The sequence below is a fragment of the Varanus komodoensis genome, unplaced genomic scaffold (genome assembly GCF_004798865.1).
Source record: "Varanus komodoensis strain SLA01 unplaced genomic scaffold, ASM479886v1 scaffold15, whole genome shotgun sequence".
Classification (NCBI taxonomy): domain Eukaryota; kingdom Metazoa; phylum Chordata; class Lepidosauria; order Squamata; family Varanidae; genus Varanus; species Varanus komodoensis.
In genome coordinates this window covers 12149352-12164050 of record NW_025335440.1, presented here as the reverse complement: position 1 = coordinate 12164050, position 14699 = coordinate 12149352, and the positions used below count along the sequence as shown (strand labels likewise).

Genomic DNA, 14699 nt, shown 5'->3' with positions numbered 1-14699 from the left:
TCTACCATTAGGCAAAGTCAGGTGTTCTGAAAGTGAAAATTACCCACTGTTCAATTTCTTTACTACTAGAAGTTTTTTGTTTTTGTTTTGCCTTGGATGTAGACTGGTCTTTCTTATTTATTCCATTTTCCTACTGCCCAACAGCTGAAGCTCTTTGTTAGCATACACTGTGAGTTGGGTGTATGGTCACAGGAGTAATTTGTTTCTCCATCTTGGGCAGGAAAGCATCTTGAGCTGACCACTGGATAGAATAAAGTCCTGGATCAGCATACTTTTTGTGGCTTTTTAAAGCGTACATTTTAAAGATTTTCTTGCCATGCAATATGCAGGAATGTTTCCCATCCTCCATGGGAAAACAGCCAAGCCTGCCGCCTGAACCAACCCATTCCAGGTGGCTTTGCTACCTAATCCTGATGACTTCCTAAACTGGTCACGCAAGCTGGATGCCATGGCAATAGTAACGATAATCGCATCTATGCTCTGCCTTTGCACCTCCTGCAAAGATCCCCAGAAAGCTCCCACGGTCCTCTTCCTCTCCATTTCAAGAACCGCCCGTGAGGTTGTTGGCTGAGCATCAGTGGCGAGTCCACAGTCACTCAGCAAGCTTCATGGAACCAGATCTCCAGAGCCTCACTCCAACCATTGAACTGCGATCCCCACTGACTCCCGGTTGTCCAAGCCATGTTGAAACTGCCTAAAGGTCCCAACCACACGCATGTCTTGTGGGTGTGACTTCCTTAGCCTCGTGTGAAAAGAGCCTTTCCTTTTGCCTTTCCTGAATGTGCTTTGGGGATGACCTCTACGAGGACAATGCCGCCATATCTACATGGCCTTCATACCATGCAAGGTCACTTGAAACAGAACAGAAATGCAGGGAACATGGCAACCGATCCAGTCCCTAAACAGCTTCCCAGTTTGACATTAGAAATCATATTTACTGTCTGATGGTCACAAACAATTAAACAGATCTGTCTTTTTAAAACAGATATCCAGGAATCTACATCATTTGCAGGCATTCCTTTTCCAGGGAGCAATTTCCATTTGCAGGAGGTTGCAATAGTGTGTTGCAAAGTTAGCCCTGTGCCAGCAGAGCACCAGGAAACAAGCAAGGACACTTTGCCTGAAACAAGGCCAACGTATCTACAAAGCAAGGCGTGGGGTTTTTGGAAGGATTTATATATGCTGAATTAGACTTGCAAATACTTCAGCATGCATTCAAAATACATCCCACCTTTAAACACTTCTTTCTGAATGGGATTATGTCTTAATCCTTTTAGTTCAAAATCTCACCACTCCAGCTACCCATGAACATCATGTTATTTATTTATTATATTTATATCCCGCCTTTCTTCCACTGTGGAACCCACAGGAGCAACATGCAGTTTCCAGGTGGTCTCCCCTCCAAGCTCAGGCCAGCCCCAGACCGGCTTAGCTTCAAGGCCTTATGTGCCTTCAGACCATAATCTATGATACTCGTGGTATCATATTACTATGTGATGCTGTAATTCGTGAACAAGCCCAGCAGGTATGGGATGTCTACCCATACCTGGGGCAGCAACTCAGGGTGGCACAACTCAGGGTGGTAAAACCTCTCTCTAGAATGAGAGAGGTGTTACTACCACTCTATATGACTCTGGTGCACCCACAACTGGAGTATTATGTTCAGTTCTGGGCTCCACATTGCAGGAAGGATATAACTAGGTTGGACTCAGTGCAGCATACGGCCACAAGGATGGTGGCTGGATTGCAGGGAAAGCCATATGAGGCAAGACTGAGGGAACTGGGTCTCTTCAGCCTGGAGAAGAGGAGACTCAGAGGGGATCCATTGGTGACATACAGGTATGTGAGGGGGCGTCACACGGAGGTGGGTGGAGACCTGTTCTCCCCTGCAGAGGAAGGCAGGATGCGCTCCAACGGAGCAAAGCTCAGGGAACCCAGGTTCCATTTGGATGCCAGGAAGCACTTCCTGACAGTCAGGACCCCGAGGGTGTGGAATGGGCTTCCACAGAAGGTGGCTGAAGCCCCATCGGTGCGGGTGTTCAAGGATAGGCTGGACATGTACATGGTGGGCCTGTCGTGAGTGGAGCCAGCTGGAGCTGGGGGTCAGACCAGAAGGCCCGAGAGGCCCCTTCTGACTCACTCAGTTTCTGTGTTCCTAAGTGGCAGCTGCACCATAAAAGGCTCAGAGCAAATTGCACACTGGGAGAGAAGGTGTGTGGGAGAGCAGGCTAGTGAATGGCACGACCGGAGGCTTGATCCCACCCAAGCCAATCAGAGTACGAAGTCCCTGCTTACACCAGCATGAAGCTGCCACATGAGTGCTACACCTAAACATGAACACCAGTGCCAGGGTCCGTCTTCCAAACAAAAGGCAGACAGGAGGACTTCTTTCCTCGGGAGCAAGTCACCGATTTGTGGATACAATTTGTGGTGATGAGCAGTGGCCCTTGGCTGACTTTCAAAGGACATCAAATTCAGGATGCGCAACTTGTGGCCCTCCAGATGTTTGGGTGGGCAATCACCAGCCGCTCCCCCTAGGCCAGCCTGGCTAGGGAGAATGGGAGGGCCAGATGTTGCTTGCCCCTTTGTTAAGCAAAATCATGGAGGTTAAGCCCATCAGCGGCTGGATGAGGCTTCCCACATCACAGGCAGCACATGACTTTTCCCCAGGTCCAGCTACGTGAGAGACACTCTTGCCATCCAGAGACACACTGCTGGGTTCTTCTGATGCTCTTGAAGCAAAAGTTTCCGATGAAGAAGGGGATTAATTATTCTGGCATCAGCAAGTCCGCTATGAGAAAGGACTGCGGAAGGTTAAATTTGTTACGCACCTGCTTTTGAAGGAAGGTACCCCTTAATTTCATCATAGGTGTAGCCAATTTTTTTCACCATGCATGACGGACAAAGGAGGGAGTACGATGCTGCATCGCACCAGACTAACAAACAGGCACATCTGCCCTGCCCCCCGCCCCCAGCAGTGATCTAAATGCTTGTGCCTCAAAGGAGAAACTCCACTGCATCACTCACCCGTTAGGCAGTCTTCTGAGGACATAGAAAGCTGTATATGAATGCTGGTACATCTGTGGAACGAAATTAAAATGTGAAAAGAAGGGATTAGTAATGTAAAGTGTCAAGAAGCCAGTTATTGCTACAGACCTAGCATAAAACCCCCCGCGCTCTGCTATTTGTTTTATATTTGATTGCTTTTGCCAGGGTGGGTGGGGGGAGATGAATAGCAATCTTGCTCCGTCGTGGAGGGGAGAGTGAACGGATGCCATTTGTTGTGTATTCTTTCTGCCTCGCACCTTATTAGAACATTTGGCGAGTCCTATTGCTCCAGATGCTCTGTGTCATTGCCATGGATACCATGTCTTTGATTATACCAGGGGCACATGCTCCCAGCCATAGCTAAATTTGGAACAGCCATTAATGAGGACACCTTGGTCTGCCAGAGGCAGGGTGCGCAGCTCTCACTAGACGCACCAGGGAAAGAGCCATCACACGGCTCGAATCCCTTGCACAGACGCCCAGGCCTCCCGCTTGCTAGCGCTGGGGAGAATGCCCCTTTCCTGCCGTGATGTGAGAGCTTCTTGGCTTAAAGCTTGCTGCAGAATTTGAGATTCGATCTTGCTGCTTATTGTCAGGGGTTCCAATGTACAGCGAGTCAAAAGAACATGTATCTTTGACCCCAGCAAGATGCATCCTGCAAATCCTGCAAGAACGGTATTAAGCAGAAAGACACATATTAGCATTGGCCAGGGTAGAAAAGAATTCATCAGCCGTGCTAACAAGGATGCTAGTTCTCACTGAGTTCTTCATGGAGAAGATGAAAACTTTGAAGAGGTTTATTGTATGAAAAGAAAATTTCTGACTTTCTGTAGGCTGTTAGAAAGGACTTTCATTCATTTCAGAAAGCCCAACAACCAAATTAATATTAAATCATTGAATTTTTTATATCTTTATATTGCTGTTTCCTTAAGAGCATATTGCATCACAGATTTTCTTGGAGCAACTCTGGATATTCGGGGAAATCAGTGATCTCCAAAAGAGAATTCTCAGCCACCCCACAGAACTGCAGTCCCCAGGAGTCTCTGGGTGATTCCATGACAATTAACATTGCATAGATGAGATATAAGTTTATTCTGGGTGCTAAAATAGTGTTAGAAGAAGGAAAGGAAGCAAATGTAGACTGGTAAAGTCAGGTAATTTAGTGGCCATCTTGTCTAACCACTGGATTAAATTCTGATTGTTCTACAGCCAAATATTGTATTCTCAAGAGACAATCTCAAAGAGAAAATGCACATTTCTTGCATTATATCTCAAACCTATTAGTGAACCTTTGGAAAATGGTATGGTAAAGCTGGGACATAAATTTATATCTATATTCATGCAAGGTGGACCAGCCAAATTAGATTCCCCCAAAATCCTGCATCTGCTCTCCTAAGGAGACACATATCATATAAACTGAATATTATTTTCTTCATAGGTCTTTGGATACACCTAAGACTCCTGAAAGCAATTTCAGGAAGATGTTCACATTAAACTTTAAATGATGCACACCTGGAAAATGATTGGAAGTGCTCTTCTCTTCTCCACTACCCTGAAACAGATGATCTGATATCTCTTTGATATGGAAATGTTGATGAAAACTTTTCACAGTCTAAGGGAAAATAGCTCCAAGGCTGTTCACCTATTCCAATGCAAATTTTCTGCTGATGTGAAACTGAATTTGGATTTTCCTTTTATTTACCCACAGAGGTTTGACACTAGAATTCAAAATATGGCAGGAAGAAGCCCATTCCATTCTTCTCTGAAATGTGGCAGCTCATTAAAAAAATACAGATCTATCTAAGATTCACAACCAACCAAGAGAATGACCCCAGTGGCATGTTGTCCTTTTGGTTTAGGGAAGTAACTAGTCCAGGGGTAGGTAAGCAGAGTTTTTTCTCTGGCAACTGAGCAGAAGGGAACACAGAACTGGGTTCAATGTCTTCCTGGCTGCAAGAGACTTAAATGCGATTGCAGAACAGAAGCAGGGGACTTCTGGCAGAAAAGCAAGAGATGACAGAGGGGTGGTCCTGAGCCCTTTGCCTGGCCTTGCAGGGAGAGCCTGCAAGGAGTCGTGTGGGTTACCTTGCTAGGTTTGCTTATTTATTTCTTTAAGCTCCAACTTAAATAACAAAGAGTTAAAAACCTGAAATTCCACAGAATAGTGATAAGTATAAATTCAAGAGAAATAGTCAAAGAATACAATGCACTATAATGAAAATAATACATGACGTAGGAGTCAATAGAACAGCTATAAAACCTAGAACTAGGTCTCTAAATGCCCATGAGGATTGAAAGGTAAACCTCTTTGGGGAGTTTATTCGGCAGGTGGGTGCCACCACTGAAAAGGCCTCTCTCTCAGCCACCAGCCTGGCTTCTTTTGGCATGAGCACCCAGAACAAGGCACATTAAGACGACCCAATGGTCTGAGCAGGGAAAGGCAAGAGGAAGCATGCTTTCACATAGCTCTGGTCCCAAGCCATGGAGGAACTTATAAATCAATGCCCATGCTCTGAGCTGGGCCTGGGAACGGCCTGGAAGTCAAGCAATTTCTGGCTGAGGGAGCGACTCGGCAACACTGCCGAACCTACCAAACGGGTGGCTGGACGTGCGCTTTTCTCACCTGGCATGGCCTTACTCCCACGGCCAGCCCTGTGGAGCATAACTATCAGTGGCACGAGCTGCGTTCTGACTAGGAGGCTTGGTGTGAAGCAAGACATCAAGGCTGCACAGTGGAATTTGAGTGAGGTGGCACTGACTTTCCAGGTGCTCGCTGAGCCCCAGGCAGCCCCATACATTCCTCTGCACTTTCCATCCTTCCGTGTCTGGCCTGGATCACCAAGCCTTGTGCTTAAGCATTGCTCTCTCCGCTCCCCAGCCCGTGTTCCTTGCCTCCCAGCTCCTGCTTTTGGACCCTGGGTTGGCTCCCCCGATGCAATTTGCAGCAAGCAGACCTCAGTTCCAGCTGCCCCTGCCCTGAGCTCTAATACATCTTGCCCCACCCAACAGGACTGCTTACCAGTTGGGTACCTCATCTGCACCCCTCAAAACAGAAAAGCCACGGAGAGCCAACTGCATGTATAATTGAGCAGCTGGAACCCTGCATGCAAAATATTGGGCAAGGGTTAAAAGAGCAATGATTTCTAAAGTGTATGAACAATTACAGAATTATACAGTTATGTCTAATGTGACAAATTATATTTGTGTTAAGGATAGAAGGCAGAAGTCAAACACATTTAATTAAAATGGTTTCTGTTTATTGGCTTTTGTCATTTAATGTTGGTTCTCTGCAATATTAGAGGAAATATATTTGAATGTGCCGTGGTGAGGAGTTCGTGATGAATGCAATATCGCAACAGCCTTAAGCCAGTGTGCCGGCTGCAGTGGTTTAGCGCACAGGGCTGAGAATCGGGGGATCTGGGTTTGAGTCCCTGTGCAGCCAAAACTCACTGGGCGACCTTGAGCCAGTCATGGACTTTCAGCCTAACAGGGTTGTTGTTGTGAGGATAAGATGGGGAGGAGAAGAACCTGGTGAGCCACCTTGGATTCTGTGCCAGAGGAAGAAAAGTGAGATATAAATGCAATGCAACAACAACAACACCTTAAGAGAAGCATTGGAAACCTCTTTCGCAAACAAAGAGGAGGAGGAGAAGGAAGGGATGTTGCTAAGCTATTTAGGGAATAATTCTTAATAGACTTTTAGTACCTATGGCTTTGTGCTGTTAGTGCTGCAGTGGTTTCCCCTGAAATATTGGTCCAATAGCACTGACCAAGGGCTCTCTCTGCTCTTCTTTCCTGGATACTGAGTCGCATCACCAGGATGACTGGACTTCTTCCCAGCATCTTGGCCAGGATGCAAAACAGGCTGCCTTTCCCCTCCCAGCTCCCCAGAGTGCTCCAGAGAACATGTGTGGAACTGGATTGACGGATTAGGGACAATGCAAAAATAATTGCTTCTCCGCAGAAGACCTCTGTGCAGGAGATGCTTGAACGATGCCTCTTTTTACCACTTGTGGCATGAAGTCATGTTGGAGCCTGGGGTCATGAAAACACTCCTGCATCTAATGGCAGGGGTATTTAGCCCTGACAGTTTCGATACTCATGAACAGTGTTGCTAGACCAACTAAAGGGCAAGCAACGCTGTCAAAGATACCCAGTCAGATGTGGTCTAACTGAGCAACTCAGAAACACATCTGGACATAAATGTTACAGCTTTCCAAACTGTGATCCTGAGAAGAGCAAGCTCTTTCGGTACGTAGGCAACTTGGTGGTGCAGAGTGCTATATTATCGTCCACATTTTCTGAATCCTGTCCTTCTCTTCGTACACATATGTGTACATTCTGGTAACGGCATGGCTTCCTAACCTCCGAGGCCATCAGTACATTGAGATGCACACTGTGATCAAAGCAGTTCTTAATCTCATTAACTTGGTGAGCCCAAATTGACTTAGACCTGGGCAGAATTCAGATTTGTGCCTGATCAACTGCACCAATAGAAGTGCACATCCTCACCCCCTCCAGATCCTTGAAAATGCCACACGGGGCCAGTAGATCTTGCTGAATGGGTAAAGCTGTGGTGTGCAATTGAGGACGGATCCCCCAAAATTGGCCAGAGGTCCTTTCTTTTTGCAGAAGAAATATTCTGGACCCAAGCCCATGTGATCAGGCTAACTTGAGTTGGCTACCATCATCCCACACCAATCCAGGTGACACCTGGTCATAGCTAGGGAGGGTTTATTTAAAACATTTTTATGCCGCACCCATCGCAACAAAGCCTCGGGGCAGCTTACAACAAAAATATACAAAATTATACAAAAACAAAGTTATACACTAAAAATATTAAAACCCGGTGCATCTCGGCTTAAAAATTTTAAAATCCTACACAATAAATTAACACTTAAAATAAGTTTTAAATAAAAAGGTCTTGTTGTCTTGTTAGGTACCAAGCTTGTGGCAGATCTGCCTAACTGGAAAAAATATTATCAGCAGGAACATCGTATCGGCAATATGTGGTTGATACATGGTAAAGTTCTCCTGACTGAATGGCAAGATTATAAGGGGGTAGTTTGGCAGCTGCACAAACTCCATGTGCCCACAGCATCCACTTCCTGGCTGGGATCAGCCTCGCAAGGGGTGGCAATCACCCTGGAGAAGCTACAGACTAAGCCAGACCTCATTCTAGGCAAGCAATGACATTCATCAGGCAAGCCTAGTCAGGGCGATAAAGAAGCAACCACACTGACTTCACTGGGGCCGAAGTGTGTATATTATTGCAGCCTTAACTATCCTAGGTCCAAATTCACTTGACTCAACAGCTCAGCTTCTTTTGCACCATCTCGGTGCAGGACTTCAGTACAAGACCCTCTCGGAGAGGGTGCCTCCACTGTGAGTTCCTCCTGCCGCCAGGGTCACTCCATCAGTCCACCCATCACCAAAGCAACTAATTTCCCGTTTATTCCTCCCACCCGCTTCACATTTTTCCTTGGCTGAGCAGGCGAACTGTCAGTGAAAATTCCTGCACTGCCTAGTCGGGGCATTCATGGCCTTTCGGATCCAGCCCAAAAGCAGGGCCTCAAAATGGCTCTGCGCAGTTTTCTTTCCCGGCGAGAGGATGGCAGTGATGAGAGTCAGGACAGGAATAAGGGACTTCAGAGCTCTGCACCACGTCATACCCTGGAGTCGCTTGCGTCGCTGACTTATACTGGGGTGTTTCTTCACCTGCCTTCACTCATCAAGCCCTGAAGGGATCTCAGCTCTGCTTGAGAGCAGAAAATCAGAACGGCATCGTTTTTCCTTACGACACGGGCCTAACACCATCGTCCTGCTTTTAGGAGATCAGAGGTGACTCACTTGCTCTGTCAGGGTTTTGCTCGCCCTTTTGAGCATTTGAAAAGGTTGCTTTTCGAGGGCAATTGAATCCTGCTTTCTTCTTTTTAGGTGCTATTGCTTTCATGGTGGTGTAGTTTGGGGGTGGGGGGAGGATCTGGATGAAGACTGCCTTGAGTGTTTGTTGGAAGGGGGAATACGCTGTTCTGTTCATAAGCTCTGAGGAGCTGTATCAAAGGTCTCATTAGGTCAATTATGCAATGCAGTTTGCATAGCAGTGGATCCTAAGAGACTGTTTCCATCCATGCTATTTTTGGCAATTGCCTCCAGAGGGTGTCTTCCTTAATGAAACTTCAAATTGCAAGGATACATTGAGTGGATTGTTCTGTAGCTACTCCCAAGATCTTTTCACCGACTTGTAGATCCCTGAATTTGCTTAAGTATCTATCAGACAAAAGCACAAAGCCTTTTCTTTTGAGCAAATAAGACTGTGGAAGGTAAGGATGCAACTCTATCCAACTTAAGGCAGAAAAAAAGACATTTTTACTATCTTTGAATATCTGAGTTATTCCCCCCGCCTTATCCCTCCCGTGACTGGCCCTGAACTTGCAATAACCAGTAAATATATGGAAAAGAAAAAGCATGTTCTCCAAGTTGGAGCTTCTCCACTTCATTCAATATCAAGAATCCATGCATTGCAAGGAATGTCACACAGGCTGAAAGAGGCTGCTGAAACGAGCGAGGGAAATTACGCATGCTCACTTCTTAAGGATCACAGTCAGTTACTTTCTTGTGGTTCCCACCGATCTGTGCAACTTGAAACCAATTCAGAAGGTCCCTTGCAGTGGTTTGCGTAAGGTCTTGTCTTCACAATCTCACAGGCTACAGTTTCTCTCTCCCCTCTTTGCACTGTGCTATTTCTGTGACCTACAGCGGCATGAACGACCTTCAGGTAAGCCATCCCTTGGCAGTTCATATGGTTTCCTTGCCTCCTCTTGATGACAGACTGTGCAGAGGTCCCTTGCCAACTGTCATCAATAGGTTTTTCTACAGTGTTGTGCCAGATACTTCACATGAATCTATTTTCTCCCTTCTTGAAGTGTGGTAATGGACGTGATTCTAGTTAAACTGGGAACGCATTTGGCATGAGCACATCTTACATTCCACGCCTTGCGCTGAAATCTTTGCTTGCTATAAGCACTGCCATCTATCCAGGCCCATGGGCAATGGCACCAAAAGCTACTGAGACACCCTGAAGAATGACTAAAGCCACATGCCCCCTGTCCTGCTCCTTCATGCTGTGTAGGTCAGCTGTCAGGTCTCCAAAAATGTCTTGTCTAACGGTTTCATCACCCAGAACATTGCAGGGAATCAAGAAATGGAACTGGACTGGAATGGGGCTGCATTCTGCAGCAGATGCCGTTTACGAACGTTTGTGTCTTTGGTGGAGTAACCCTCCTGTCCATGGAACAGCACGAGTTTTTGGAGGAGTGCTGGTCAACTAGAAACTCCTTGACAGCTCTCGGGATGGGCTGTTCTAACATGTCCATCTGCTATCTGGACATGGAATGATGGGATCAAGGTACAGGAAGCCAGATCCCAGCTGATCATCAGAAAGAACTTCCTTACAGTGGAACCAATGACCCAGGGAGACTGTGGGCTCTCCCACACTAGAGGCCTTCAACATGCAGCTGGACCGTCATCTGAGAGGGATGGTTTAACTTGGAGAGCTGACCAGGGAACTGGACCTGATGGCCTAAATGGCTTGCCTCAACTCCCTCCCCTCCCCTCCCAGGTGGAAAGAACTGCTCACTCTGCTCTGAATCTAATCTCACCAGGGAATGATCTGGTCATAACTAGGGAATTAAAACCACAAGTCTCTCCATTCTTAGGTCACTCCCACCTGCCCAGGTGGCCAACCAGGTCCAGAATATAGAGAAGCCCATGAAATTCCCTGCTGGGCCTGGCAAGGCATGAATGACAAGACTACCTGGAATGATAAGCCTCACAGACTTTGATGCCACACCTGAGACCATGTCTATCACTACACCCCCAGAACCTGTTCTTGTTCTTGCACCCAGTTCCAGATACAAACACCCAGAACCGGAGAATGGCTGACAGCACCTTGGAAAGGGAAACGGCATCCCAATGGACCACTGCTTGCCAATTCTGTTGGTGCTGCATGAAGATACAGTGCTGGGAAAGTTCCGCTCCCCATTCCTCAGGTCTTAGCCATATAAACCAAGTCATTTTTTTATTCAGGATCAAATCCTGAAAGAGGCACATTTTCTTTCAGCCACTCTGGCATTTGACATAGGTGCCAGCGGGAAAAAAGACACACCGGCAGCCCCACTCTGGTCTCCCTGGCTGCCTGGAAAGCCTTAAGAAACCTAACGCCTCTGTCCTCCTCCTAAGCCCTCCTGGAAACCGTTTGGCTCCGGACCAGAGCTGGCTCCGTTTTGGAGGGTGCATGAACGATGGTCCCCTGCCTCAGAGCATCTACTCAGGGAGCCCAGAACCATGGTCAGCAGCAGCCATTGCTCCCCAGCCTTCCTCTCATCACAGCAAGTGGAGTGCCTGGCGCGGATTGGGCCACGGCGTCCCATCGCCCTTGTGAGAGGCAGGTGCACACAGAGTCTGTGATGGGGAAGAGGAAGCGCACTTTCAGCAGGCTCTCGAGAGTGGGTCTCCGTTGGAACGAGAAGCGCCTGACCATGCCTACCCTTAATGCCGGCGTGGATCCGGACCCCCAGCGCCACTGTTACGACAACGGGCCAGGGCAGGCTAAATGTCCAGCCAGACAAAAACACGAACCGCCTTAGGTGCCTAAGAGCAAACTGCACTATTTGCCGCAAACCGCACTAGCCTGAGCGAGATAAAACTCAAGGCATTAGTTGCAGATAGTAAAGAAGAATACATGACAGAAAAATAAATCTGTGCAGGATTAGGAGAGTGAGGCACAGTCCGGTATCCTTTTAAATACAACCATCTTCACAGCAGCATTTCCTAAATCAACGCATGAAGCACTCCATGCTCAAGTGCGCCGGGTAGAAGTGATTCACATTGGTGTCCAAGTGTGCCGGGAGACAGAAACACGGCCACCAGAACTCCCACAAGGGCTCCTGCCTGAAGCACGCTAGTTAAATAAAGGAAAGCAAAATAGCTTCATGGTCTAATAAGGTGCTTTAAGAATTAAGCAGCTGCTGATGTGCACTGACATCTGTATTGATTTCTGACACATTTGCTAATTTTCGTGCAGAGTGATGTGGGATCACTCTGTTTCCAGGGATGCGTTTACATTCTTAATAGTTTCCACTGCTATGTGGTCAGTTATATGAAATATAGGTGATGATCATTACGGCTAACATGCCAGCACATTAATTGCTTGTTAATAATATTATTTAACTGAATTCAATAAAAATTAAACATGATTAATTTACAGTTTTAGCAGCTTGGCATAGCACTCTATCACTTCTCCTGTTGGGAGCTGATCCCTTCCCTCTGGTTCCATACCTGACACAGCCCTTTGAAAATGCAGTTCTTTTATGGAGACACTGTGAATAATAGAACAGTTTGAGCTCTAAACAGCTTTCCACCAGAGCTGAAAAGGAAAGCTCCTTCTCATGGAAAGAGCTGAATTCAGACTGAATTTCCCCTCAGTCCCTCCTTTTCAGTAAAGCTTCTGGCTCCACTCAGGGTGGTTCTCACTGCGAGAGAGCAAGACAGCACGGATGGCAAAGCCCGACTAAGCAGATTGTTTCTCCCAACACCTCCTCGCTGGGTCAAGGACTAGGTCTCATATATGCGCCTTCTCTCCTGAAATCCCTTCCTCCCCTTACAAAGCAGGCAGATTCTCAGGCTTGGCCTGAGAAACTGCACTAGGCACAGTTGAAGGAGCTTCAAAGCTTCTCCCCTTCCGTTCCTCCTCTTCCTGTTCAGAATCCGATGACTCCTTTCTCAGGAACCTTGTGTCCTGCCACTGTGACACTATTAATGCTCACACATATTTGGCAAGTTGAACATGGACCCAAAAAGATTTCCTTCCACGTTATTATCGTCTACAGCATATTTGGGCCATTGAGACAAAATCTCAAAATATTTCAACGTACACCTTAACAGGGCATGTAGCACATTTGAGGGGTTGTCTAGTTGCTGGACCTGCAAAGGCCACTCTGGAAGCTTCCACTCACCAATCTGCCATAATACCAGCACAGGAGACTCTTCCATTTTCAAAGGCCCAGCACTGAAAGAGGTGCAACTTTGTCCGCTTCTTTCCCCTGAGTGATGCAGCATTGATTGCTATGTTAACGGTGGGTCTCAATCTTACTGATAGGAAAACAGTGGCAGTAACCACAACTTCCCAGCCTACTGGTTCTCCTTCTAGTGCCAATCTGAAAGTTGACTTAAACAATCCAGCATTTGCCCCTCTATCTAGAGTGCTATGTACATTTTACTATGAATCGCCAAAAAGGGAAATGCATGACCAACAAAAGGCAGCGATCTGCAATTTATATGTAAATTTATGCTAATATGTATGTATGTATGTATGTATGTAAATTTTCAAATAGTCTTGAATTTGACAGAGTGACACTACCACTCAGGTGAGACACCCCAGTCAGAGCATACCTGACTAAGCTAAGATGTTTTGCCTTTCTAGTTGTTGTTGTTGTTAGTCGCGAAGTCGTGTCTGACCCATCGCGACCCCATGGACAACATTCCTCCAGGCCTTCCTGTGCTCCACCATTCCCCGGCGTCCACTCAAGCTCACACCAACTGCTTCAGTGACTCCATCCAGCCACCTCATCCTCTGCCGTCCCCTTCTCCTCTTGCCATCTATTGTTCCCAGCATTAGGCTCTTCTCCAGGGAGTCCTTCCTTCTCATTAGGTGGCCAAAGTATTTGAGTTTCACCTTCAGGATCTGGCCTTCTAAAGAGCAGTCAGGATTGATCTCCTCTAGGACTGACTGGTTTGATTGCCTTGCAGTTCAAGGGACTCGCAGGAGTCTCCTCCAGCACCACAATTCAAAGGCCTCAATCCTTCATCACTCAGCCTTCTTTATGGTCCAACTTTCACAGCCATGCATTGCAACTGGGAAAGCCATAGCCTTGACTATATGCACTTTTGTTGGCAGGGTGATGTCTCCGCTTTTTAGTATGCTATCTAGATTTGCCATAGCTTTCCTCCCCAGGAGCAAGCGTCTTTTAATTGCTTGGCTGCGGTCCCCATCTGTGGTGATCTTGGAGCCCAGTTATTTTCTCACAATTATTTCTACATTTCCAGCTAGATGTTTGAATCAGCATGTGCAACTTTTATGCAAATCAGCCTCATTTTTGCATGTGCCAATGCCTAAGTGGCTTCCCTAAATGTATGTATGTTCCATTCACATCCCAGGCCAAGATCCCTGCCACATGTTTTGAAGGGGTGAACAGATCCAAGCACTGTGTAATCAAATGATCAAGGAGTGTGCCGACTGGCCAAACTAACCATCATGATGCCATCTTGTTGCCCTGTAGCATCTCATGACAGTTTTTCAAATTGTATCCTTTGTAATGGGGCTTAGTTTGCACTGAAATCTTTGTAAAGGCAATCTGAGCTACAGGTATTAAGCATACGCAAGCCAACCCTTAGGAGAACCTTAATCCAATCTGCCAACTGGTGCTTTGTTCCCTCGCACAGACTTGATGTGCCAAGCAATTACACAAAGCCCCCTCTTCATGGCTTAGCCACCTGTCGCTCACAGCATTGCGTTAGCGCACCCACAATCGAACTCTTGGCAGTGACAGAGTGACTAAGGTTACGTGCTTTTTCTTTTATTAGTTCTTTTC

The 14699-nt window shown here is 46.8% G+C and overlaps 1 protein-coding gene across 1 annotated transcript in view; it reads right to left on the bottom strand.

The window, feature by feature from the left end:
* Nucleotides 1-14699, bottom strand: part of DPP6 (dipeptidyl peptidase like 6) — a 372651-nt gene that overhangs the window by 113851 nt on the left and 244101 nt on the right. Inside the window, exon 6 of the mRNA XM_044425269.1 lies at nucleotides 3028-3080. Within this exon, the coding sequence (XP_044281204.1) occupies nucleotides 3028-3080 (53 nt within the window). The remainder of the gene's footprint in view (nucleotides 1-3027; nucleotides 3081-14699) is intronic.